A 24,571-nucleotide genomic window follows, 5' to 3' on the forward strand; every position below is an offset into this window, starting at 1 on the left:
GAGCTGGAACTTGTTTGCCAACTTTAGGAATGCTAAAAGAAGGAGGAGAGAATCTTGGTAGTTGTTAATATGGAACTAATAAAAAAAAAAATTCAACAACACAAACGTTTATTAAGCACTTATAGTGTGGAAGAATTTACTCAATGGACACCGGTCTAGTCTTTGGATTGTGTGCAAATAATTGTGCTAGTTGTTGAGTGTTACAATAGTGAGCAAAAGTGTACTGTTAAGTAAGGAAATAGATATGTCAAGAGAGAACTGTAAAAAGGAGCAACAAGTGCCCTGAAAAGTTTTTGTTTGGCTTCTATGGAATAATGGAAGTCCTGAGGGACAAATAAGCTTGAACACAAATAATTCTACCACTCAGAGTGAAGGAAATAAACAATAGAATGAAACAAAATGGTATGGAGTTTTGGCAATTCAGGTGCGAAAGAGCAGCCTTTTCGTTTGTGGAAATTAGGGTATATTTTTTTAGGGTGTTTCTGATGTAGTTATTCAAGAATGGAAGGGGTGAAGGGTGGCAGGGAGAAGGGAGGTTAATAATCTTGGCAGAAGGAACTGTCTGAGAAGAAACATTTAGACAGTAAAGTTTAGATCCTTGCTACTCCAAGCATGGTCCAAGGAACAGTAGCATAAGCATATGTGGTAGCTTACAAGAAAAACGGAATTGTAGGCCCCACACAAGACCTACTGAATCAGTTGTCATTTTAACATGACCCTAGAATTATCTGTATACATAGTACAGCTCACAAAGCAGAGTACTTCACTTTTCTAACATCTTCTTGGTAATGTCAATCTTCCAGCTGTTAGATCATACTATGAATAACAAGAGTCTCAAAGTGTGGTTCTCAGACCAGCATTATCAGTACTAAGTGGTACTTGTTAAGCATACAAATTCTCAGGCTTGTTATTCCATTAGGGCCCTTGCCCTGGAGCAGGGGAGCCAATAAAACATACTCCAAGTTGGAAAGAGTGAGAAAGCTTATTAAGGAGTTGTATACATCACCAGGGCTCCAGCAGCAACACAGGCTGTCTCTATGGAGTCCCAAAGGGCAATTTTACGTTAGCTCTTATATAGACTTTTACAAGGGTTAGAAGTGTTTTTTTAGTTACTTGGCTGGAGGTATGCTCAAGAGGAGTTATTCATGACAGAATAGTGACAAAAGATACCTGCCAGACATCTCTTTATTAGGCCAAAGATATACATATCAGATACCTGGGGCCTGACTTTCCTCTGGGGGGGGCAGGGGAGGTTAAGCCACAGGTGGTCAGACAGAAAAGGCTATTTGCATCAGTTTAAAACAAAGAACAAAGTCACTAACATTAGGTCAAAACAGAGCAAGGAGACCTTTTAGGTTCATCATGGCATTAGTTATGTCAAGCCCTCAGTCACCCATTTTGAAAAAGAAAAAACATGCTGGGAAGTATTGGAGTCATAGGCTCCTTTCCAGACCTCCTGAACCAGAAAACCTGGGAATTGAGATGCAGCAATTTATGTATTAACAAGTCCTCTGAGTGATTCCAATGCATGCTGAAGTTTGAGAACCATTGGTCAGGAATATTTGGGACAATTGCAAATAGTTTTATTTGGACCAAGGGGAGATTTCACGTTGAGAAGCTTAAGAAACAAGGTCTTGAGAGACTAAGTCAGATTGTGGATGGGTTTTAATGCTGTGGAAAACAGAGTACATCACAACTAGGAAGATGGTGTTGGTAGTGAAGGGAAAAGCAAGTAAAAATATTTATTATCTTGAAGAGGTGGCACAGATAGCACTCAAATAGCTTCACATGAGATTTTGATGAACAATCTCCAGAGAGCCCACAATTACTATGATGTTCATGCCCCTCGTTAAAATTCCCCTCCTTTTCTCCCAATTTCCATGTCTTGTCATCCCAACCTACCTGACACCCAAAATTCAGGCAGACCTCAATTTTAGGTCTGCCATCTAGGCAAATAGATCTTAAGGGATTTGAAGTTTACACTCAGTTTTGCTGAATCTCTGAGTTTCTAACACAGTGTGTATATCAATTGAAAGAAGATAATATGAGAGTTTATAGCATGGCCAGAACACTGCTACGTGCACAGTGAGAAGGGGTGCCATACAAGGATCACAAAAACACTTTGTTGTTGTCAGATGCTGTCAAAATGACTCCAAGTCCTACCAACCTTATGTGTAACAGATCGAAACTTTGCCTTTTTCCTGTGCCCTCCTCATAATCATTGCTATCTTTGAGCTCATTGAAGGATGCCCTCTTTTTCATTGATGCTCTACTTTACCAACCACGATGCGTATCTCCAGGGATTATAATAACTATCCTATATTTTGAGCCTATTGTGTACCAGGTACAGGACTGGATACGTAATTTACAGGTTTCAGTGCAAAACAAAAATGCTCGTTTAAAAATTACTAAGAATATCACGACAGAGACAGCAAAGCATTAAAGCAAGAGAAGGTCCTTCTGAGTGTGGGTACCTATGTTATTGCAAAGGTCACCTGCCCAAGAAACCAGTTCTAATGTTACCTAAAGCAGGTTCTGCTCAGTGTGGCTTCTCATCAATAAAGACACACCAAGGTGTGGAGGGAGGAAGAGAGTTTATTGCAAGGGTGCAGGCAAGGAGCAAAGAAACATATTATCTCAAATCAAGCTCCCTGAACAAAGGGAGGAAGAACCTTTTATACTGCCTCTCACAAGGAAGCACATAGAAACATTACAGACTACACAGGTTATCATGGAACTCAGGCCCAGTGAGACAGATTGCATTTTTCTTTGGCCTGTAGGCTAGTAAAGTGGGTTTGACTGGCTTGAGCCCCATCCAGAACTTTGAGGACAATGGACAGGAGGGGCAGGTTCCTCTTCATCTGAGCAGGTCCCAACTGAGCCACACCCAGTGCTATCACTTAAGCCTGGCTTTGTTTGATAATGGCTAAGCAATTCCTGGCTGCCTCGGCTATCAGGAAAAAAAGAAAAGAAAAAAAATTACTCTTGAGTGGATTTCTACTCATAAGGACCCTATGGGACAGAATAGACCTGCCCCATGGGGTTTCCAAGGAGCACCTGGTAGATTCTAACTGCCAAACTTTTGATTAGCAGCTGAGCTCAACTACTATGCCACCAGGGTTTCTAAAAAACCAAATGAAACCCGTTGGCACTGAATCAACTGTGGCTCTTAACCACTGAGTTACCAGGGCTCCAAATAGGTACTAGGATAGCCAAATAAGCCTTGGATAACAATGCCCTCATTTTGTAAAATAATATAATTGGTCCTTGGGTGGTGCAAATGGCTAAGCACTCAGTTACTGACTGAAAGTTTGGTGATTTGAATCCACCCAGAAGCTCCTATGAAGAAGTCTGTGGGAAACTAAGTGCATTACAGCTACTTCCAAAAGATCACAGCCACTGAAAACCATGTGGAGCACGGTTTTACTCTGATACATGTGGGATCCATGATTCGGGGAACAGGCTCTACAACAACTAGTTAGAAAAACTGAATCCCCAATATTTATATGGAATGTTAACTATTCCCAAGGCGTTTTACATCTTCTATTGCATTTTTTCTTCATACAATGTCTATGAGAAGGATTTATCAGTTGAAGAAATCCAGATGAGACGGGCAGTACACCACCAATGTTGAATAAACAAGGAGCTATGCCCAGGGGTCGAGCCTGCCATGGTCAGTAACATAGAGGGTTAGCTCCCAGCGAGGAAGCTATCCCCTTATTAGGTAAAACAGGAACTAACCTGTGCTTTTAGAGGATCTCCTTATCTAGGTATACTTCCGGTTCTGACTCAGTTAAAGAAAACAAGAGACTTGGGTCTTCAGTCTAGCTAAAACTGATCTTAGACCAACTAGGCCCCTCAGGCCCTCTGGAACTGAGCAATACTGACGGCCTTGTCCCTCAGACATTTATTGACATCAGAGGCAGAAAAACACACCCCCATCTACACCCCAGACGTGGGCAAAATGCCATCTTCCTAGCTCGTCTTTCAGACTGAACAGGCATAGAAGACTGCACAGCCTTGAGAATGCCCTCCCATATGAAAACATTCGGCAAGCTGGCCCCACTCTGGGGTGCTCCTGGGGACCCCAGACCCGATTTACTTTATCCATATAAACCCCTTGGGCTATTGTTCTAAGAGATACCTTGGCGACCTGGGTCCCGCATTCTCCTTTAGTTGGTCCACTAAATAAAGCTTCTTTTTTTGCTTTCATCTGCTCCCCGTGTCTTCACAGCAGAGCCAAGCAGACCTCAGAGTGTCAGGTTACACAGAGATTTCATACATAGGTAGAGTGGCTTTATCCTTTGACTTCTCAAAGATCTGCCTTTCCCACTGTATGTGCAATCTGAGACATCATTTAGGCTCCCTTCTTCTCCCATGATTCTGTCACCTTACTCACAAGGTTGCTATCCCTATTCCCCTGAATTGCATCTCCTGCTTCCCAACTCATCATTTCTAACCCAACCAACCCTATGACAGTGAAGGAGAACCGAGGACGTTCTTCTCAAACTTCCCCTCTGAGGTGCCCCATTTTATCTCAGAGGTCCTCAAAGGGAAGGGAAAATATTGTCTATGCTTATCCTCTGTCTGCTTCCCCGACTCACCTCGTCACTTGATAGAAAAGGGAGAGAGCTCTCCTACCATGCCTTCTTTCAAAACAGCTCACACTATTTGAAAGTGAAACAAGGAAAATGTAAGACGAAATGAGAAGAGACCCAGGGGTTTAGGAAAAGAACTGGGTTGGTGGAGCTGAAATTAGAACTTGCAGCAGAATTTATAATAATCAAATATCATTTGAGCTGCAGTAACATTAAAAGGCATAAAATAACAACAACCAAAAATACTAAAAACTCTGCCATGTTCGTCTTCTCATGCAAATCTCTCGCCTCCCTCACAAATTAAGTTCCAGTCTGAAAAGTCATAAGGCTGGAAGGTGGCAAATTCAAGACTCAAACGTAGGTTTGTGTGAATTTGAACCCTAAGGTCTTTCAGAATCTGGGTTATTTCTCCTGGAGGAGACCCTGATCTTGTAGAACTTGGCGGAGGATTAGAGGAGAGGTGGTGGGAAATGAACAGGATGCAGCAGGGCTAAGTGAATGATCCCTGTCCAGTGTGATGGTTGTTGTTGTTAGGTGTAATCAAGTCAGTTCTGACTCACTGCGACCCTGTGTACAACAGAATTAAACAGTGCCCAGTCCTGCACCATCCTCACGATCTGTGTGATGCTTAAACCCGCTGTTGCAGTGACTGGATCAATTCACCTCATTGACGGTCTTCCTCCTCTTGGCCGGCCCTCTACTTTATCAAGCATGATATCCTTCTCCAGGGACTGATCCCCTCTTGACAATATGTCCCAGGTATGTGAGACGTAGTCTCGCCATCCTTGCTTCTAAAGTAGCATTCTGGTTGTAATTCTTCCAACAGAGATTTGTTCGTTCTTTTGGCAGTCCATGGGTATATTCAATATTCTTCTCCAACAGCACAATTCAAAGGCATCAATTCTTCTCCAGTCTTCTCTATTCATTGTACAGCCATCATATGCATAGGAGGTGACTGAAAACACCATGGCTTGGGTCAGGTGCACCTTCGTCTTCAACATGCCATTTTTGCTTTTCAACACTTTAAAGAGGTCTTTTGCAGCAGATTTGCCCAGTGCAATGCATGTTTTGATTTCCTGACTGCTGTTCCTGTGGGCATTGATTGTGGACTCAAATAAAATGAAATCCTTGACAACTTCAATCTTTTCTCCATTTAACATGATGTTGGTTATTCATTTAAAAGTGACGCTTTTTGTTTTCTTTATGTTGAGATGTAATTCATACTGAAGGCTGTGGTCTTTGATTTTCATCAATAAGCGCTTCAAGTCCTCTTCACATTCACCAAGAAAGGTTGTGTCATTTGCATAACGCAGGTTGTTAATGAGTCTTCCTCCAATCCTGATGCCCTATTCTTCTTCAAAGAGTCCAGCTTCTCAGATTATTTGCTCAGCATACAGATTGAGTAGGTACAGCGAAAGGATACAAGCCTGACACACACCTTTCCTGACTTTAAACCATGCAGTATCCCCTTGTTCTGTTGGAACGACTGCCTCTTGATCTATGTACAGATTCCTCATGAGCACAGTTAAGTGTTCTGGAATTCCCAAAATTCACAATGTTATCCATAATTTGTTATTATCCACACACTCGAATGTGTTAGCATAGCCAATAAAACACAGGTTAACATCTTTCTCATATTCTCTGTTTTCAGCCAGGATCCATCGGACATCTGCAATGATATCCCGGGTTTCACCTCTTCCCTTCTGAATCCAGCTTTAATTTCTGACCGTTCCCTGTCAATATACTGCTGCAGCTGCTTTGGAAGGATCTTCAGCAAAATTTAAATTCTGTGTGATATTAATGATATTGTTCGATAATTTCCGCATTCAGTGAGATCACTGTCTTGGGAATGGGCATAAATATGAATCTCTTCCAGTCGGTTGGCCAGGTAGCTGTCTTCCCAATTTCTTGGCATAGATGAGTGATTACTTCCAGCCCTGCATCTGTTTGTTGAAACATCTCAATTGGTATTATGTCAATTCCTGGACCTTTGTTTTTTTGCCAGTGCCTTCAGTACAGCTTGGACTTCTTCCTTCAATATCATTGATTCCTGCTTATATGGTACCTCCTGAAATGGTTGAATATTCACTAATTCTTTTTGGTATTGTGACTCTGTGTATTCCTTCCATTTCTTTTGATGCTTCCTGACTTGTTTAGTATTTTAACCATAGAATCCTTCAACACTGCAAGTCGAGGTTTGAATTTTTTCTTCAGTTCTTTCAGCTTGAGAAATGCAGAGTGTGTTCCTCCCTTCTGGTTTTCCATCTCCAGGTCTTTGCACATGTCATTATGATACTCTGTCTTCTTGAGCAGCCTTTTGACGTGTGATGGTAGCCACAGTCTTATCCTCTATTACTTCAATCCTGAGGAAGGCTCTACTTCCAAGCTCTGTGCCCTTGGATCTGAGTTCTGTAATTTTCTAAGGTTTAGATTCTGCCTTGGAGTTGGGGTATAAGTTCAAAACTGGGACCTGGGCTCAGAGTTCCAGTTTTGAGGCTGGATAATTTGGATGAGCTGTGCTGCTATGAATCTTGGTGAAATTTGTCTCCATCTTTCTCTTCCTCACAGGGAAGGAGCTGGAATTGCATTTTTTCTCAAGGGGAGAAGGCAGTATCTCCAAGGAAGTCCTCCCCACCCCCCCCACCCCCAATTCACGAGGTGAACTCTAAACTCCCTCATTTTCTTATCACCACAACAGTATCACACTCAGACCAATCAGGGCCACAGTAGGCCTGGCCTTTGGGAATTATCACCCAGATGCATAAAGTCTGACTCTAGTTTTTGCTTCATGCCTGCATGAGGCCCATGCTGGAGCCATTGTGAGCGCTAGCCCTCTGACTGCCCCTGCAATCCTCATTTCACAGAGCTCTCCGAGGTGAGTTTGAATCTGTCTGTGTCTTCTAGGTGTGTGTTGGAGATGTCTATTTCCATCTACAGTAATTCTGTTTGTGCTTCTGTATGATTCTCTCAGTCTGTCTCATCGTGTTTTTGTATCTGAGTCTCTGCCATTGTCTACATGCGTTTGCATATTTGTTGAGATTTGTTTGTCCTACAATGGAGAGTTTTAAGACACACACAAAACATTAAAAAAAAAAAAAAAACAACTCTCATTTTCAGGTAGATTTTCTACAAAAAGAATAATATTAATTTAAATGCCATGTGGCCTCCAAGCTGCTTGCTGATCTACATACAAGGCAGAACCAAGATAAATTAATGGGTAAGAGACTAGGAAGCATATTCCACCTGTCAGGGAAGTTGTTAATCTTGAGGGAAGCACGGGGATAGAATGTGCAAGATTTCAGCAGGGCTGGTACATGAAGAAAGGTCTGAGAGTGAAGAGAGAAAGAGAGTGCAGGTTTTGGGTCCATGCTCAGTGTTACAGTACACTTGCTTCCACAGCCATAGCTCTTGATATCCCCTTGTCTGTACAGTTCTTACACCTGTCCATCTGCTTCAGCATTCTCTTTAAGCTCTTTATATATACAGAACATTTCACATCAACAATGGATACCCACAGAATTAATGAATCATACATCCAAATCTGTTGAGTGAATGAGTGAGCTGATGACTAGAGATAATTCAGCTTTTATACCAATTGCTAGTGCACCTACCCACTTCACTGTTATCAGATTACATTATATTATATTTTCATCTTGACTGGAACTTAGCTAATTCTCTCTGATCCCTTGACCACTAATGAATAGAGTTCACCATCTCTGTATCTTTGATCTCTCCATGGATCCTAAATCAAATCTGTTCTTTTTGGAGCCACCTATGTATTTATTCAGTAGCCTCTCTGATTACTGTTTTAAACTCAAAGGTTACAGGTGTAGTAGGATAATTTTCACCTGGAATGCCAATATCCTTCATTATCCATATTCATATTTCTACCCTTTTCTGGCTTTCTGAAACCACAATCTCTCTTTCATTCAACATGTAGAGTACCACTTTCCCTGGTGTCCTTGTGTCTCAGACTCACATTACCCCAGTGCCGTCGAGTTGATTCCAACTCATAGAGACCCTATAGGACAAAATAGAACTGCCCCATAGAGTTTCCAAGGAGTGCCTGGTGGATTCAAACTGCCGACCCTTTGGTTAGCAGCTGTAGCACTTAACCTCTAAGCCACCAGGGTTTCCCAGACTCACATTAACAGAGATAAAACTAAATTCTTTCTGATGAATCCATCTTAGATGAGACTGGATTGTGCGTCCATATGCACAGTGTGATGGAAGCATCCCTGAAGGAGGAATCAGTGGAGCTAAACTCTAATCCAGGTTCTGCAGAAATTGACTGTTAAGCCTTGGGTATTAATCACTCTCCCTCTCTGGGTCTTAGTGTCCATTTATGAATTAAGTAGCTTATATTTATTCAGCACTTCACATATCATACAATATCATGTTTACAACAATCCGTGATGCAAATGTATTTTTATTCCATCTTTAGAGATGAAGACACTGAGGCTTAGGAAGATTGTTATTGTTCTAGGTCACACAGAGAATAAACTGTCAAGTGGGATTCAAACTAAGGTTTTTGGAATCTGTTTGCAGAGCTCTAAAGCACTGCGCATATGATATTAATTATCTCATTTGTTTCTTCTATCCCAACAAGAGAATCATATTACCATTAATTCCATTTTTCATGTACAAAAAAAGAAAAAAATAAAGCTTTGTATCAGAGTGTAAATTGTCCACATCACACATCTAGTAATGATCTGAGCCTGGATTTTGACCCAGGTCTGATTTATTCCAAAGTTTCTGTTCTTAAAATGCTGTCTCCCATGAAGACTGGGTGGTGTCAAATATGCCTTTTACCTGTAACATTTTAGGATTCTGAGGAACAGAGGAAAGGGAGGAAGGAAGAGAGTGCCTGTCATAGGCTGTGAAGGGTGATTATTCTTACCTAGAATGAGATCGATAACTTCAGTTTCTACCATTGCCCCCCAAATCCCTCCCTCCACCTTTGAGGTGGGCTATAAAGGCAGAAGATCCTATAGGTGGGAGCTTACTTAGTTTTTGCTTTTGTTTTTCCTCAAATGGCAGGTGAAGACTGGTCTCTCCTATTGGTGACATGGGAGCTAAGGGCAATGCAAGTGTTGATCTCTTACCCTTTTTCCTGACTGGCATCCCAGGACTGGAAGCTCAACATGGGTGGCTGTCCATTCCCTTCTTCACCATGTACATCATAGCCATTGTTGGCAACAGCCTAATCATGGCAGCAGTGCAGGCGGAGCCTGCCTTACATGAGCCCATGTATCTGTTCCTCTCCATGTTGGCCATCACTGAGGTGGGTGTCTCTGTATCTACACTGCCCACTGTCATGGGCATCCTTTGATTTGATGCCCGCCAGATTGACTTTGATGGCTGCTTGGCCCAGATGTTCTTCATTCACACCTTCTCCTGCATGGAGTCAGGAGTCCTGTTGGCCATGAGTTATGACCGCTTTGTAGCCATCTACAATCCACTACGGTACACAGCCATCCTGAACCTGCCCCGTATCATCTCCATGGGTTTGGGTATTACACTGAAGAGTGTGGCACTCATGGCCCCTCTTCCCATCCTGTTGAGGCAACTGCCCTATTGCCACACTAACGTCCTATCCCACTCCTACTGCCTCCACTCAGACCTAATTCAGATGCCTTGTGCTGATATCAAGCTCAATAGCATTCTGGGCTTGGCCATTGTCCTGGCCACTTTTGGGCTGGACTCACTGCTGGTTGTGGTCTCTTATGTGCTGATTCTTTACACAGTGCTGGGCATTGCCTCTTGGGAGGGAAGGCGGAAGGCCCTCAATACATGCGTGTCACACATCTGTGCAGTGCTTGTGTACTATGTGCCTATGATTGGTGTGTCTGTGATGCATCGTGCTGCCAAACATGCCTCACCCATGGTCCACACACTCACGTCTAGCATCTACCTCTTTGTGCCTCCTGTAATCAATCCCATCACCTATAGTGTTAAGACTTGGCCAATCCGAAAGGGGATTGTTGCCATGTTCTCCCATAAGAGGGAATTGCTCTGACTCACCCCAAGGGAACAGGGACTTTCAGTGAGTTCAGAAATCCTGCTGGTATTTTTGCTATGGACAAAACTCGACTTTAAGCATTTTTAGGAGGAATATGGGTGAAGAATTCAAAGTGTTGCCACAGGTTTGAATCTGGATCACAAGAGTCATCCCTAAGCTCTTTCCATCTCACATTTTATTTGTGTGTGTATCTCTGTGTACACACTTGTATATATCTTTCTTCCCTAGCCAGATATGATCAAGTTGAGGGCAGAAATCAGGAATTTTCCTTTTCCTTAATCCCTCCAAACTTATAGCAAAAATCCTGACAAATAGTGAGTAAATAGTAAAGGCTCAAGATTTAATGATATTTGAATTGAAATAAAACACATCCTTATTTTTATGGGTTAGATGGAATTAAGAATATCCCCTAATAGAGAAAGATTATCCAAGACCATGCATATGAGTAAGGTAAGCATACTTGCTGGTGGCCCCAGGTAGTCCTGGTTTACATCTGTTTTTCTTAGCATCATTTTGAATAATGCCCCCTTTTACTCTTAAAAGTGACCTTCTTTAAGCAATAAATTATATGTGAGATTTAATTACAAAGTGATCTCTTATTCTGTAAGGAACCAGACTCTCCCCACAATCCACTGTTCAATGGCCCCCATCCAGAGTTTAGGTACCGGAAGACTCTGAGGATGAGGAACAGTTAGGTAAGTGACCTCAACTCAGGCATAGAGTGAAATATGGGTAACCTCCCAATACCCAGGCTTCAAATCCTCAGAATCCCAGAAAAAGCAATAAGATCCACTGTAGTAGAATATCAACTCCTGTTTTTAGATAAATACCCACTGCCAAATAAGTCTGGTAGTACTGTGCCTGGATGTTGTTGTTGTTGTTAGCTGCCATCAAGTTGGCACCAACTCATGGCAACCCTTTTCCTGGAATGAAACACTGTCCAGTCCTGCACCATCCCCATGATCAGTTGCTGATCAGACAATGTTCCATTATTACCCATGGAGTTTTGTGGGCTGATTTTCAGGAGTAGATCACCAACCCTGTTTTTCTAGTTTTAGTCTTGAAGCTCCACTGAAACCTGTTCCACATCATAGCCAGATTCAAGCCACCATTGACAAATGGGTGGTGGTTGCACGTGAGTTTACCCAGTGCCCTCGAGTCGACTGGCTAAAAATTGAACCTGGGCCTCTTGCATGGGAGGTGAGAATTCTACCTTTGAACCGCCAATGCCTGAATACATCTCCCAATTTCCACTTTCTTCTCCTTCCTGTCAGTTGTAAGTAACCTCATCATGCCATGCCGTGGGAATATTCTTATTTACTTCCTTATTCCACTCCTCACTCAGCCCAGTCAGCATAAATCTGGTTGGTCCTTCCTTCTGCCTATGCTTGTGTAAGTTTTCCTGGAAACCTTTCGTCAAATGGGGGAGATCATCCTCACTCTTAAATCACACAGGCCTTCGTACAGAACCCACTGTGCTGGTTGATCACTAACTGGCCTCAGGTTTTCAGCTTCACTAACTTTGGGTACTTGAATGACAATAAGAATGTTTCCTCACCACAGGTTGTTACCAACCTCATCCAACTAACCAAGGTCACTTTTACATAATGACCTTTGCAAAGTACTCAATCAGTTTAGAACAGTGTGTCTCCAAATTTTTCTTTAGGTACTTTTTAAAATAATTAAAGAGGAAAGGACAACTATTTATATTTTTATCATTAATTTACATAGATACTGAACCTATGTTCTAGGATATACTATAAATCTAATCAGTTTAAAATAAACTGTTTTATCACATCTTTGAATATACAACGGAATCGAAATGTTTTGATACTCGACGGCATGCATTTAAGAATATATAAACACATTCTTAAACAGATATTTGACATCAGTCCATTGTCCCTTCAACTTAAATTTTTATTGTACTTCCTCCAAAGAGTTTTAATAATATAATGTACTTGAATGTTTGCAACTCTTTTAATGACCTTCTATTATAATTCTTTGCAACAAAAATATGTACATTTAAATTTGATTTTTAAAAATTGACTGCAAATAAAGAATTGTTTTAAAAGTGTATTCTGCTTTGAATTATATTTTATACTTATGACTACACAGCCAATTAAAACAAAATAAGCATAAAACAAATTTTACATATAACGAGTAAAATTTTATTGGCAATGCATGTTTTAATGAGATACATGGGGCTTCTTTTGGAACTTAAAATGATTTTTTTTTTACTAATAGAATGAGACATCCTTCAGTATCATTTCTGTTCTTATTTACCTTCTCTTCTTTTTGTAAATGTAAACACTGAGAAGTTTGTTCACCCAAATAAGAAGATGGTATTGGGACAGTTTTACCGTGGCCTGGTACTATTTTTTTCAATGCTTTTGGAATTAACAAAAACCAAATGATGATATATTATTTAAAAATTGTTTTTAATGACCTAATAAACCTGGACAATGAATAAGGAAGACCGAAGAAGAATTGACGCCTTTGAATTGTGGTGTTGGCGAAGAATATTGAATATACCACGGACTGCTAAAAGAACGAACAAATCTGTCTTGGAAGAAGTACAACCAGAATGCTCCTTAGAAGCAAGGATGTCAAGACTGTGTCTTAAATACTTTGGGCATGTTGTCAGGAGGGATCAGTCCCTGGAGAAGGACATCATGCTTGGCAGAGTACAGGGTCAGCGGAAAAGAGGAAGACCCTGGACAAGGTGGATTGACGCAGTGGCTGCGACAATGAGCTCAAGCATAACAATGATTTTAAGGATGGTGCAGGACCGGGCAGTGTTTCGTTCTGTTGTGCATAGTGTCTCTATGAGTCAGAACCGACTCGATGGCACCTAACAACAACAATAAACCTTAATTCTACTTGTTCCCTCTTTACTTCTGTTGAAAGTAATGAACTAAAGCCATTTGACTTTACCACTTGACTTTCGTTCCCCAGCTATCGATATCATTACCTTCGTCAAAAGCTATGTCAAAATCTGTGTATCTTGGGATGATTCAAGGTGGCTTTGATAAACTATGTATTTTCTTTTTTTTTGGGTAAAGTGAGAGAAATGAGAGTGTGAAAAGGATGGAAAAAAGGTGTAACAGAAATCCAGTAAACCAGATATATTCGCAGGCAAAACATTTTAAGCAAAGAGAGTATATGGAAATAGAATATCTAATAGTTCATTCCCTTAAAACTATAAAAAGTGCTCAGGCGTTTTGTGTAATGTTTTCCTTTTCTCCAGGGCTATATGTAGTGACTGAAAAGTAGTAATTTGACAGTTTCTGTGAGGCCAAAGTGACTGTTCTGAACAAATCCATGTCAAATCTCACCATTCAATGCACGAGAAGATGATTTTTCAGATCGGTACTCAGAAAGTTATGAATGCATGTGTGTCTTTCATTGAAGATAGTGGTTTCCTACTTCCTTTCTTTATTAAATTAATATTTTTTGTGTATTAATTCAATGTCAGGCACAATTTAGCTTTTAGTAGGGTAGATATAAGAAACTCTGGTGGTGCAGTGGTTCAGAGCTTGGCTTCTAACCACAATGTCAGTGGTTGGAACCCACCAGCCACTCTGTAGGAGAAAGATGAGGTGGACTGCTTCCGGAAAGAATACACCGTTGGAGACCCTGTGGGGAAGTTCTAGTCTGTCCTGTAGGGTTGCTATAAGTCAGAATCAACTGGAGGGTAGATATATAATTATTTGATTTTGGGACGCAGCATGACAAATAGATCTAAAGGCTTAGGAATGGATGTTTTAGTAATTCCCTGGGGCAGGGAATTTCCCTCTAGGTCTTGAATATTGTCAGCAGATGGTTATACCATATAAGCCACAACTCTAAAGCATGAACGTGCATGAATAAACCTTGCATGTATGATCAAATCTCATTTTTAGCAGGGCTATTTTCATTGTCACTTCTTTTACCATAGAAATCATCATCTCTGGGGACATGATTGCTTAGCAGCAATTCTCAGAGAGAGTTTCAGATTATTATGAATAGAATTTATTTTTTTTCACAGTTGTTTAAGAACGCCAGACTTAGAAAAATCCAAAATGATGGCTTCATGCTTTAACAAAAAAAAAAAAAATGCATTAAGATTTTATCTAGTAAACTTTCTGGCCGTCTTTTCACACTCTCAGGGACTGTGTTTTTGAGTAACAATCACCAAATGACGAGATCACAGATGTTTTGCAGCCCTGTAAGATTAAAGCTATGCCACACAATATGGTAGTCACTAGCCACACATGGCTACTGAGCACTTGATGTGGGTAGTTCAAATTGAGATACGCTGTAGATATAAAATACACGCCAAATTTAGAAAACGTAGAATGAAGAAAAGATGTAAAATATCTCATTAATGTACTTTTACACTGATTATATATTAAAATAACTTTTTAGATATATTGGCTTAATTAAAATGTATTTTAAAAATTTTCACTTTTCCTTTTACTTTTTAATGTGGCTACTAGAAAATTGTAACCTACATGTGTACCTTATACTTTTTTTTTTTTTAAGCTGTGCTTTGGGTGAAGGTTTACAGAGCAAATTAGTTTCTCGTTAAACAATTAATAGCCATGTTGTTTTGGGACATTGGTTGCCAGCCCCCTGACTTTTCAACACTCTTCCTTTCTCGACGTTGAGTTCTGCATTTCCATTTGTTCAGCTTTCCTGTCCCCTCCTGCCTTCTCATCCTTGTACCTGGGCTGGTGAGCCTGTTTAGTCTTTTATATGTGGTGGAGCTATGTGTATTATTGTTTGTTTTATGGGCCTATCTAACCTTTGGCTGAAGGGTGAACCTCAGGAGTGACTTCAGTACTGAGTTAAAAGGGTGTCCAGGGGGTTTACTCTTGGAGTTTCTCCAGTCTCTGTCAGACCAGTAAGTCTGGTCTTTTTTTTTTTTGACTTAGAATTTTGGTCTACATTTTTCTCCGGCTCTGCCCAGGACCCTTTATTGTGATCCCTGTCAGAGCCATTAGAGGTGGTAGCCAGGCACCACCTAATTGTACTGGGCTCAGTCTGGTGGAGGCTATGGTAACTGTGGCCCAATAGTTTTTCTAACTTACCTTTCCCTTGTGTCTTTGGTTTTCTTCATTCTCTCTTGCTCCAGATGGGGTGGGACCAGTAGAGGTATCTTAAATGGCTGCTCACAGCTTTTAAGACCCCAGGAGTACCTATGTAACTTATTTCTATTGGACATCCCTAGGCTATATGTGAAATAATGGAAGCTAATAAAAAATGGTAGGGAAATAGAATAATGAGCTTGAACGTTGTATTTCTTTGTTTAATAAATTCTATGAATTTCAAGTCACAAAATTCCCAGCATAAATGGCAGAGAAATAACAAACATCATATAGCAGTCTGCCATATTTCTTAAGAACTTGAATCTATGTATGCACACAGAAACCACACATACATAACTTATATCTATATCATCTGTATCTATATCTATCTCTATCTATATATCTATATATGTTGTTGCCAAGTCAGCTCTGACTCATGGAACTTTATACATAACAGAAGGAAACATTGACCAGTCCTGTGCTGTCATCATGATCGTTGGTGTGTTTGAATCCATTGTCACTGAAGTTATGTCAGTCCATCTCATTAAAGGTTTCCCTTGTTTTTGCTTATACGCAATTATGCATTCTCATGGATACACTTAGGTATAGAGATATCTTTTCCTCTGTAAGAGTTGCTGATGTATGTATCCAGGTCTAGAATTTGCTTTTTTCTTACATCAAAGTTGTAGAATGATGCTGCCAGTTTTCCATATATCTTCATAAGGAACAGAACAAAACAAAAAACAAGTACTCCTTCTCCACTTAAACACAGCAAAGGTATTGTTGGTCTCTTTGTAATCATGGCGCTTATTATAAAGGCGGCTGTATATTTTGAAGGAGAGGGAGGTCACACCTGAAGACTAATTGATCATAGGAATTTGTTGCCTATGCCACATTTTCAAATCAAACAGATCTGCCATCAAAGGGGAGGAAATGTGTGCAAAAATTTGAATAATGAAACAGATTCTACATGGTTTTGAGAGCAAAAGATCTTTACTCCTCTAAGAGGACCATCCTGACTCTTTCAAAAGTTGTGTGATTTAACCTGAATTGATGCTTTAAATCTAGGATCAGAAGTAGAATTGGAAGGAAAAAAGGGAATTGTAAATGCTCTTTTGGTTTGGTCTGAGCTTCATGACCTGACTTGATCATTAAAAAGAAATCCCAAGTGGCCTAAGTAAATGACTTTTTCTCTTTAAAAAGTAGAATTTTCATATGTACATAAGAGAACCAAGGAAAGATTGGGAGAAAAATCTTTGTGTGGCAAAAAAAAAAAAAAATGGTCACTGTGAGTCAGAATCATTCCGTGGCAACGGGTTTGGTTTGATTTGTTGACCTTGAGCTCTAACTGGGTAAATGCCTCAGAAAATAGGAGATAATGAAATTGAGGAACGTCTTCCCAGCTATAAATGCCTCCCTCTGCAGTTCTCTCTGGCCCAAGTGTTTCAGACTATTTTTTTTAACTGGATGAATATCAAATATTGTTTAAAAAACAAGTTGACGAGCTTTGCCTTCAACCAAATAAGACACAAATTAAAATTAAAAAATTCTCATATTAAAGAACTTCTTATTCTAATTTGCTTATAGAGACTAACAAGCACTAAAAAGTCTAAGATAGAAGAAATAAAAATACATATCAGGTTAAAAATCATAAAAATGCACAAATAAAATGCTCTTTTTAAGGCTTATAAACAGCATTAAAACATTTTGATATTTTGTAAATAAATATGGAAGAGTTACATAAGTATTCAAGTTCACTTAGTATTCCTAGTAAGGGTGAACCTTTAGAAAAATTAGTCTAGTTTAGCATTTTAAAAAACTATTTGAATCTGTTTTTTTTCCATGATGTTATCTCAGTATGAAATGTACTGGTAGAATAATATTTTATTTTATGGAAGTCTTGGGTTTATTTTCTCACTAAAAATCGAATAATTTTGAGCTTCAATATTTCTTACTGTGTTTTCCTTTGTTACATAAGGTAAAATTGTTCCCATAAATGCATGAGTTTATGTGAATACATAATTATATTTTAATTTGGGAAAGTGATGTCTTGAATAAATAGAGTGAAACTTCAAAATTGCCAAAACATTATGCAAAAACAAATATTCTGCTTATTTTATAGTCTCCATTGTCCAATTCTTAAACTATACTCTTTCCCTAAGTCTACAACTCTTACTCCTGAGTAATTAAAAAAATTTCATTCCCTCATCTCTGGTGCATATTTCTTTGGGAAAGGAAGTGGATAATTGCCCGGCGGATCTGCTTGGTTTTAACACTGTAAATGATGGGGTTCATCACAGGAGGTGCCAGTAGGTAGACATTGGCCATGATAACATGGACCATTAGAGAGTTATGCTTCGCAAAGCGGTGAGTCATAGATACTCCAACCATGGGGACATAGAGGATAAAAACAGCCAGAATGTGGGACAGACAGTTATTGAAAGCATAGAATCTCTCAAACATACAGGCAACACCCAGGACACTTTTTAGAATCATTGCATAAGAAAGCAAAATGAGCAATGGGTCCATCACAATAATGAGCAACACCAGGGCAAATCCGTACCAGCTGTTGACCCGGATATCAGCACAGACCAGCCGAATCATATCCTGGTGGAGGCAGTAGGAGTGAGAGAGAAGGTGAGAGTGGCAGAAGGGCAGGCGCTTGAGTAGGAAAAGGGAGGGAAGAACAGCCAGAACACAGCCGCAAAGGATGGCTAACCCAATTGTGCCAATGACTTTGTTGGTGAGGATGGAGGTGTAATGGAGGGGGCGACAGATGGCCACATAGCGGTCAAAGGACATGGCCAGCAAAACAGAGGATTCCATGAAGGAGAACGTATGAATGAAAAATATCTGTGCAAAGCAGGCTTCAAAGCTGATTTCCTGGGCATTGAACCAGAGGAGCTGCATAGCTGTGGGCAGGGTGGTGAGGGTGAGACCCAGGTCAGTCAGGGCCAGCATGGAGAGAAATAGGTACATGGGCTGGTGGAGAGATGGCTCTGTGCGGATGACAGTGAGGATGGTTGTGTTTCCCATGATGGAGATGGTGTAGAAGCAGCAGAAGGGAATGGAGATCCAGATGTGGGAGGCCTCAAATCCAGGAATGCCCGTAAGGATGAAGTAGAAGTGGTCTTGAGTAGTGTTAGTTATCTGGGACATGACCAATGAATGAAGCTCCAGATTCAGGGTCTTTGCTCAAAGAAACATTAGAAATACTCTTCTTATTTCATAACTCTATCTTTAGCCCATTTGATCTAAATTCTTCCAAATAAAGGTTCAGGGTTTTGGGGATGACTAATGAAAATTCAAGAACATCATTGCTGCCCTTCTTCAGCTTATCTTATCAGAGGTTGCTTTCACATAACTGTTCTCCCCTTCAAGGCTCAATACAGATGGATTCACGAAAAACTTTTTAATTTTTTCTGCTTCTGCTGTCCTACTCTCATTAAGAACTAGATGGTGCCTGGCTACAACCAATGACTGCCCTGACAGGGAACACAACAGAGAACCCCTGAGGGAGCAGGAGAGCAGTGGGATGCAGACCCCAAATCCTCATAAGACCAGGCTTAATGGTCTGACTGAGACTGGACGGACCCCGGTAATCATGGCCCCGAGACCTTCTGTTGGCACAGGACAGGAACCATTCCTGAAGCCAATTCTTCAGACATGCATTGGACAGGACAATGGGTTGGAGAGGGATGTTAGTGAGGAGTGAGCTTCCTGGATCTGGTGGACACTTGAGAGTAAGTTAGCATCTCCTGCCTGGAGGGGAGATGAGAGGGTAGAGGGGGTTAGAAGCTGGTAAAAAGGACACAGAAAGAGAGAGTGGAGGGAGTCTGCGGGCTGTCTCATTGGGGGGAGTAATAGAGAATGTGTAGCAAGGTGTATATGGGTTTTTGTGTGAGAGACTGACTTGATTTGTAAACTTTCACTTAAAGCAAAATATAAATTATTAAAAAAAAAATTACTCCCCCCGCCCCCAAAAAGAAATACTAAAAGGAATTCTTTGGTTAGAAAACCAATAACATCAAGTATCAACCCAAGACTAGGAGACTGGGCAGGGCAATTAGAAGTCAAACCAGACAGGGAAATCAAAAAAAAAAAAAAAAAAAAAAAATGAAGCAAGTTTCAAAGAAAAAAGCTGAAAACGGTAACAGCAATGGTATTACGTAAAGGAAGACGACGTTAAAACAATAAAGAGGGACTAAGAAATGTGAACATAGATCTCCCATATGGAGAGGAAGAAATGGCGACACGAAGAAAGAAAATTAGATTTAAATTTAGAAAAATAGGGGTAAATAAAAAGATAACCACAAAGGAGACATACTACTCTACTCATCAAAATAAAATGCAAGAAAAAAATAGAGACTCAGCAGAAACAAAATCAACAATAATGAATATGAGGAAAGAACAATATATAAAGATTATCTACTCCACACATAAAATTAAGTGGGAAAAAGAAACTGTCAAAAACACACAAAAAAGACATCAAAATGGTAGCACTAAATGCGTAAAAAAAAATAAATTCATACCTATCCATAATTAAGCTGAATATAAATGGACTAAATACACCAATAAAGAGACCTAGAGTGGCAGAGTGGATTAAAAAACACGATCTGTCTATATGCTGCCTACAAGAGACACACCTTAGACTTAGAGACACAAAAATACCTAAACTCAAAGGATGGAAAAGATCTATATCAAGCAAACAACAATCTAAAAAGAGCAGGAGTGGCAGTATTAATTTCTGACAAAATAGACTTTAAAGTTAAATCCAACGTAAAGGATAAGGAAGGACACTATATAATGATTAAAGGGGCAATACACCAAGAAGACATAACTATATTAAATTTTGATGCACCTAATGACAGGGCTGCAAGAAACATAAAACAAACTCTATCAGAGCTGAAAAGTGAGATAGACAGCTCCACAATTACAGTAGGAGACTTCAAAACACCACTTTGGTTGAAGGACAGGACATCCAGAAAGAAGCTCAACAAAGACATGGAAGATCTAAATGCCACAGTCAACCAACTTGACCTCATAGACATATACAGAACACTCCACCTAACAGCAACTAAGTATACTTTCTTTTCTAGTGCACATGGAACATTCACTAGAATAGATCACATATTAGGTCATAAAGCAAGCTTTAGCAGAATCCAAAACATTGGAATATTACAAAGCATCTTCTCTGACCATAAGGCCATAAAAGTGGAAATCAATAACAGGAAAAGCAGGCAAAAAATCAAACACTTGGAAACTGAACAATATCCTGCTCAAAAAAGACTGGATTATAGAAGACATTAAGGATGGAAAAAAGAAATTCATAGAATCCGATGAGAGTGAAAACACTTCCTATCAGAACCTTTGGGACACAGCAAAAGCAGGGCTCAGAGACCAATTTATAACAGTAAATACACACAGAAAAAAAAATGAAGAAAGGGCCAAAATCAAAGAATTTTCCCTACACTTGAACAAATAGAAGGAGAGCAACAAAAGAAACCCTCAGGCACTAGAAGAAAACAATAAAAATTAGAGCAGAACCAAATGAATTAGAAAACTGAAAAACAATTGAAAGAATTAACGAGACCAAAAGCTGATTCTTTAAAAGAATCAACAAAATTCATAAACCATTGGCCAGTCTGACAAAAGAAAAACAGGAGAAGAAGCAAATAACCCGAGTAAGAAATGAGATGGGCAGTATTACGGCAGACCCAACTGAAATTAAAAGAATCATATCAGATTACTATGAAAAATTGTACTTTAGAAAATTTGAAAACCTAGAAGAAATGGATGAATTCCTAGAAACACACTACCTACCTAACCTAACAGGACATAGGTAGAACAACAAAATGGACCTAGAACAAAAGAAGAGATTTAAAAGGTAATCAAAAAACTCCCAACAACAACAACAACAAAAAGCCCCAGTCTGGATGGCTTCACTGCAGAGTTCTATCAAACTTTCAGAGAAGAGTTAACACAACTACTGCTAAAGGTATCTCAGAGCATAGAAAAGGACGGAATACTCCCAAACTAATTCTATGAAGCCAGCATAACTCTGATACCAAACCAGGTAAAGACACCACAAAGAAAGAAAATTACAGGACATATATCCCTCATGAACTTAGGTGCAAAAACCCTCAACAAAATTCCAGCAATAGAATTCAACAATATATCCAAAAAATAATTCACCATGACCAAGTGGGATTCATACATTCATTCATGCAGGGATCGTCCAACATTAGAAAAACAATTTATTGAATCCATCACACAAATAAAACAAAAAACAAGAATCACATATTTTATCAATTTGTGCAGAAAAGGCATTTGACAATGTTCAACACCCATTCATGATAAAAACTCTCAGCAAATAGGAATAGAAGGAAAATTCCTCAGCATAATAAAGGGCATTTATACAAAGACAACAGCCAACATCATTCTAAATGGAGAGAGCCTGAAAGCATTTCCCTTGAGAGTGGAAACCAGACAAGGATTCCCTTTATCACCATTCTTATTCAACATTGGGCTGGAGGTCCTAGCCAGAGCAATTAGATTAGATGAAGAAATAAAGGGCATCTAGATTTTTTTTTTAGATTGTCAAGGAAGAAGTAAAATTATCTCTATTTGCAGACGACATGATCTTATACAAAGAAAACCCTAAGGAATCCTCAAAAAAAAAAAAAAAAAAAAAAAACTACTGAAACTAATAGAAGAGTTCAGCAGAGTATTGGGATACACGATAACCATAAAAAAATCTATTGGATTCCTCTACACCAACAGAAAGAACATCAAAGAGGAAATCACCAAATCAAAACCATTTACAGTAGCCCCCAAGAGGGTAAAAGACTTAGGAATAAATCCTATCAGAGACGAAAAAAGGCTTATACAAAGAAAACTACAAAACACGTCTGCAAGAAACCAAAAGAGACCTACATAAGTGGAAAAACATACCTTGCTCATGGATAGGAAGACAACATTATCAAAATGTCTTTCTACCAAAAGCGATGTATACATTTAATGCAAGTCCAATCCAAATTCCAACGATTTTCTTTAATGAGATGGAGAAACAAATCACCAACTTCATATGGAAGGGAAAAAGTCCCCGCATACGTAAAGCATTACTGAAAAAGTAGAACAAAGTGGGAGGCCTTACTCCACCTGATTTTAGCACCTAGTATACCACCATAGTAGTTAAAACAGCCTGGTAGTGGCACAACAACAGATACCTAGACCAATGGAACACAATTGAGAATCCAGACATAAATCCATCCACATATGAGCAGTTGATATTTGACAAAGGCCCCAAATAAGTTAATTGGGGAAAAGTCAGTCTTTTCAACCATCAGTGCTGGCATAACCGGATATCCCTCTGCAAAAAAATGAAAGAAGACCCATACCTCACTCCATGCACAAAAATGAGCTCAAAATGGATCAAAGACCTAAATATAAAATCTAAAATGATAAAGATCATGGAAGAAAAAATAGGGACAATGTTAGGAGCCCTAACACATGGCATAAACAGTATAGAAAACATCATAAAGAATGTAGAAGAAAAACTAGATAACTGGGAGCTCCTAAAAATCAAACACCTATGCTCATCCAAAGACTTCACCAAAAGAGTAAAAAGACTGCCTACAGACTGGGAAAAAGTTTTTAGCTATAACATTTCTGATCAGCGCCCGGTCTCTAAAATCTACATGATACTGGAAAAACTCAACTGCAAAAAGACAAACAACCCAATTAAAAAATGGGCAAAAATATGAATAGACACTTCACTAAAGAAGACATTCAGGTAGCTAACAGATGTATGAGGAAATGTTCACCATCATTAGCCATTAGAGAAATGCAGATCAAAACAACAATGAGATTTCATCTCACTCCAACAAACCTGACAGTAATCCAAAAAACACAAAATAATAAATGTTCGAGAGGCTGTGGAGAGACTGGAACACTTCTACAATGCTGGTGGGAATGTCAAATGGTACAACCACTTTGGAAATCGATTTGGCACTTCCTTAAAAAGTTAGAAATAGAACTACCATACTATCCAGCAATCCTACTTCTTGGAATATATCCTAGAGAAATAAGAGCCTTTACACAAACAGATACATGCACACCCATGTTTATTGCAGCACTGTTTACAATAACAAAAAGATGAAAGCAACCAAGGTGCTCATCAATGGATGAATGGATAAATAAATTATGGTATATTCACACAAAGGAATACTATGTATTGATAAAGAATAGTGAGGAATCTGTGAAACATTTCATAACATGGAGGAACCTGGAAGGCATTATGCTGAGTGAAATTAGTCAGTTGCAAAAAGACAAATATTGTATATGACCACTATTATAAGAACTCGAGAAGTAGTTCAAACAGAGAAGAAATATCCTTTGATGGCTAGGAGAGGGGGGAGGGAGGTGGAGTGGGGAGGGGTGCTCACTAATTAGATAGCAGATAAGAACTACATTAGATGACAGGAAAGCTAACACACAGTACAGGCGAGGTCAGCACAACTGGACTAAACTAAAAGCAAAGAAGTCTCTGGAATAAAATGAATGCTTCAAAGGCCAGCGTAGCAGGGGCAGGGGTTTGAGGACCATGGTTTCAGGGGACATATAAGTCAATTGGGATAATCAAATCTATTAAGAATACATTCTGTACCCCACCTTGGAAGGAGGGGTCTGGGGTCTTTAACCCTAGCAAGCGGCCATCTAAGATGCATCAATGAGTCTCAATCCACCTGGATCAAAGGAGAATGAAGAACACCAAGGACTCAAGGTAATTACTAGCCCAGGAGATAGAAAAGCCACATAAACCAGAGACTACATCAGCATGAGACCAGAAGAGCTAGATGGTACCCAGTTACAACCGATGA

The 24,571-nt window shown here is 39.6% G+C and overlaps 1 protein-coding gene and 1 pseudogene across 1 annotated transcript; one reads left to right on the forward strand and one right to left on the reverse strand.

Annotated features, from left to right (window-relative positions):
* Nucleotides 1–9,459: 9,459 nt before the first annotated feature.
* Nucleotides 9,460–11,285, forward strand: LOC100659868 (olfactory receptor 51I2-like; annotated as a pseudogene).
* Nucleotides 11,286–17,884: 6,599 nt separating this feature from the next.
* On the reverse strand, nt 17,885–19,112 carry LOC100659582 (olfactory receptor 51Q1-like). Its single transcript, XM_064289254.1, has one exon. It carries the CDS (start codon nt 18,846–18,848, stop codon nt 17,895–17,897), a length of 954 nt encoding a protein of 317 aa, XP_064145324.1. The 5' UTR covers nt 18,849–19,112; the 3' UTR covers nt 17,885–17,894.
* Nucleotides 19,113–24,571: the final 5,459 nt, after the last annotated feature.

The sequence above is a fragment of the Loxodonta africana genome, chromosome 7 (assembly GCF_030014295.1).
Source record: "Loxodonta africana isolate mLoxAfr1 chromosome 7, mLoxAfr1.hap2, whole genome shotgun sequence".
Lineage (NCBI taxonomy): Eukaryota > Metazoa > Chordata > Mammalia > Proboscidea > Elephantidae > Loxodonta > Loxodonta africana.

Excerpts from the sequence above, each read along its gene's own strand:
- LOC100659582 (XM_064289254.1), bottom strand. The coding sequence starts at position 18,848 with ATGTCCCAGATAACTAACACTACTCAAGACCACTTCTACTTCATCCTT.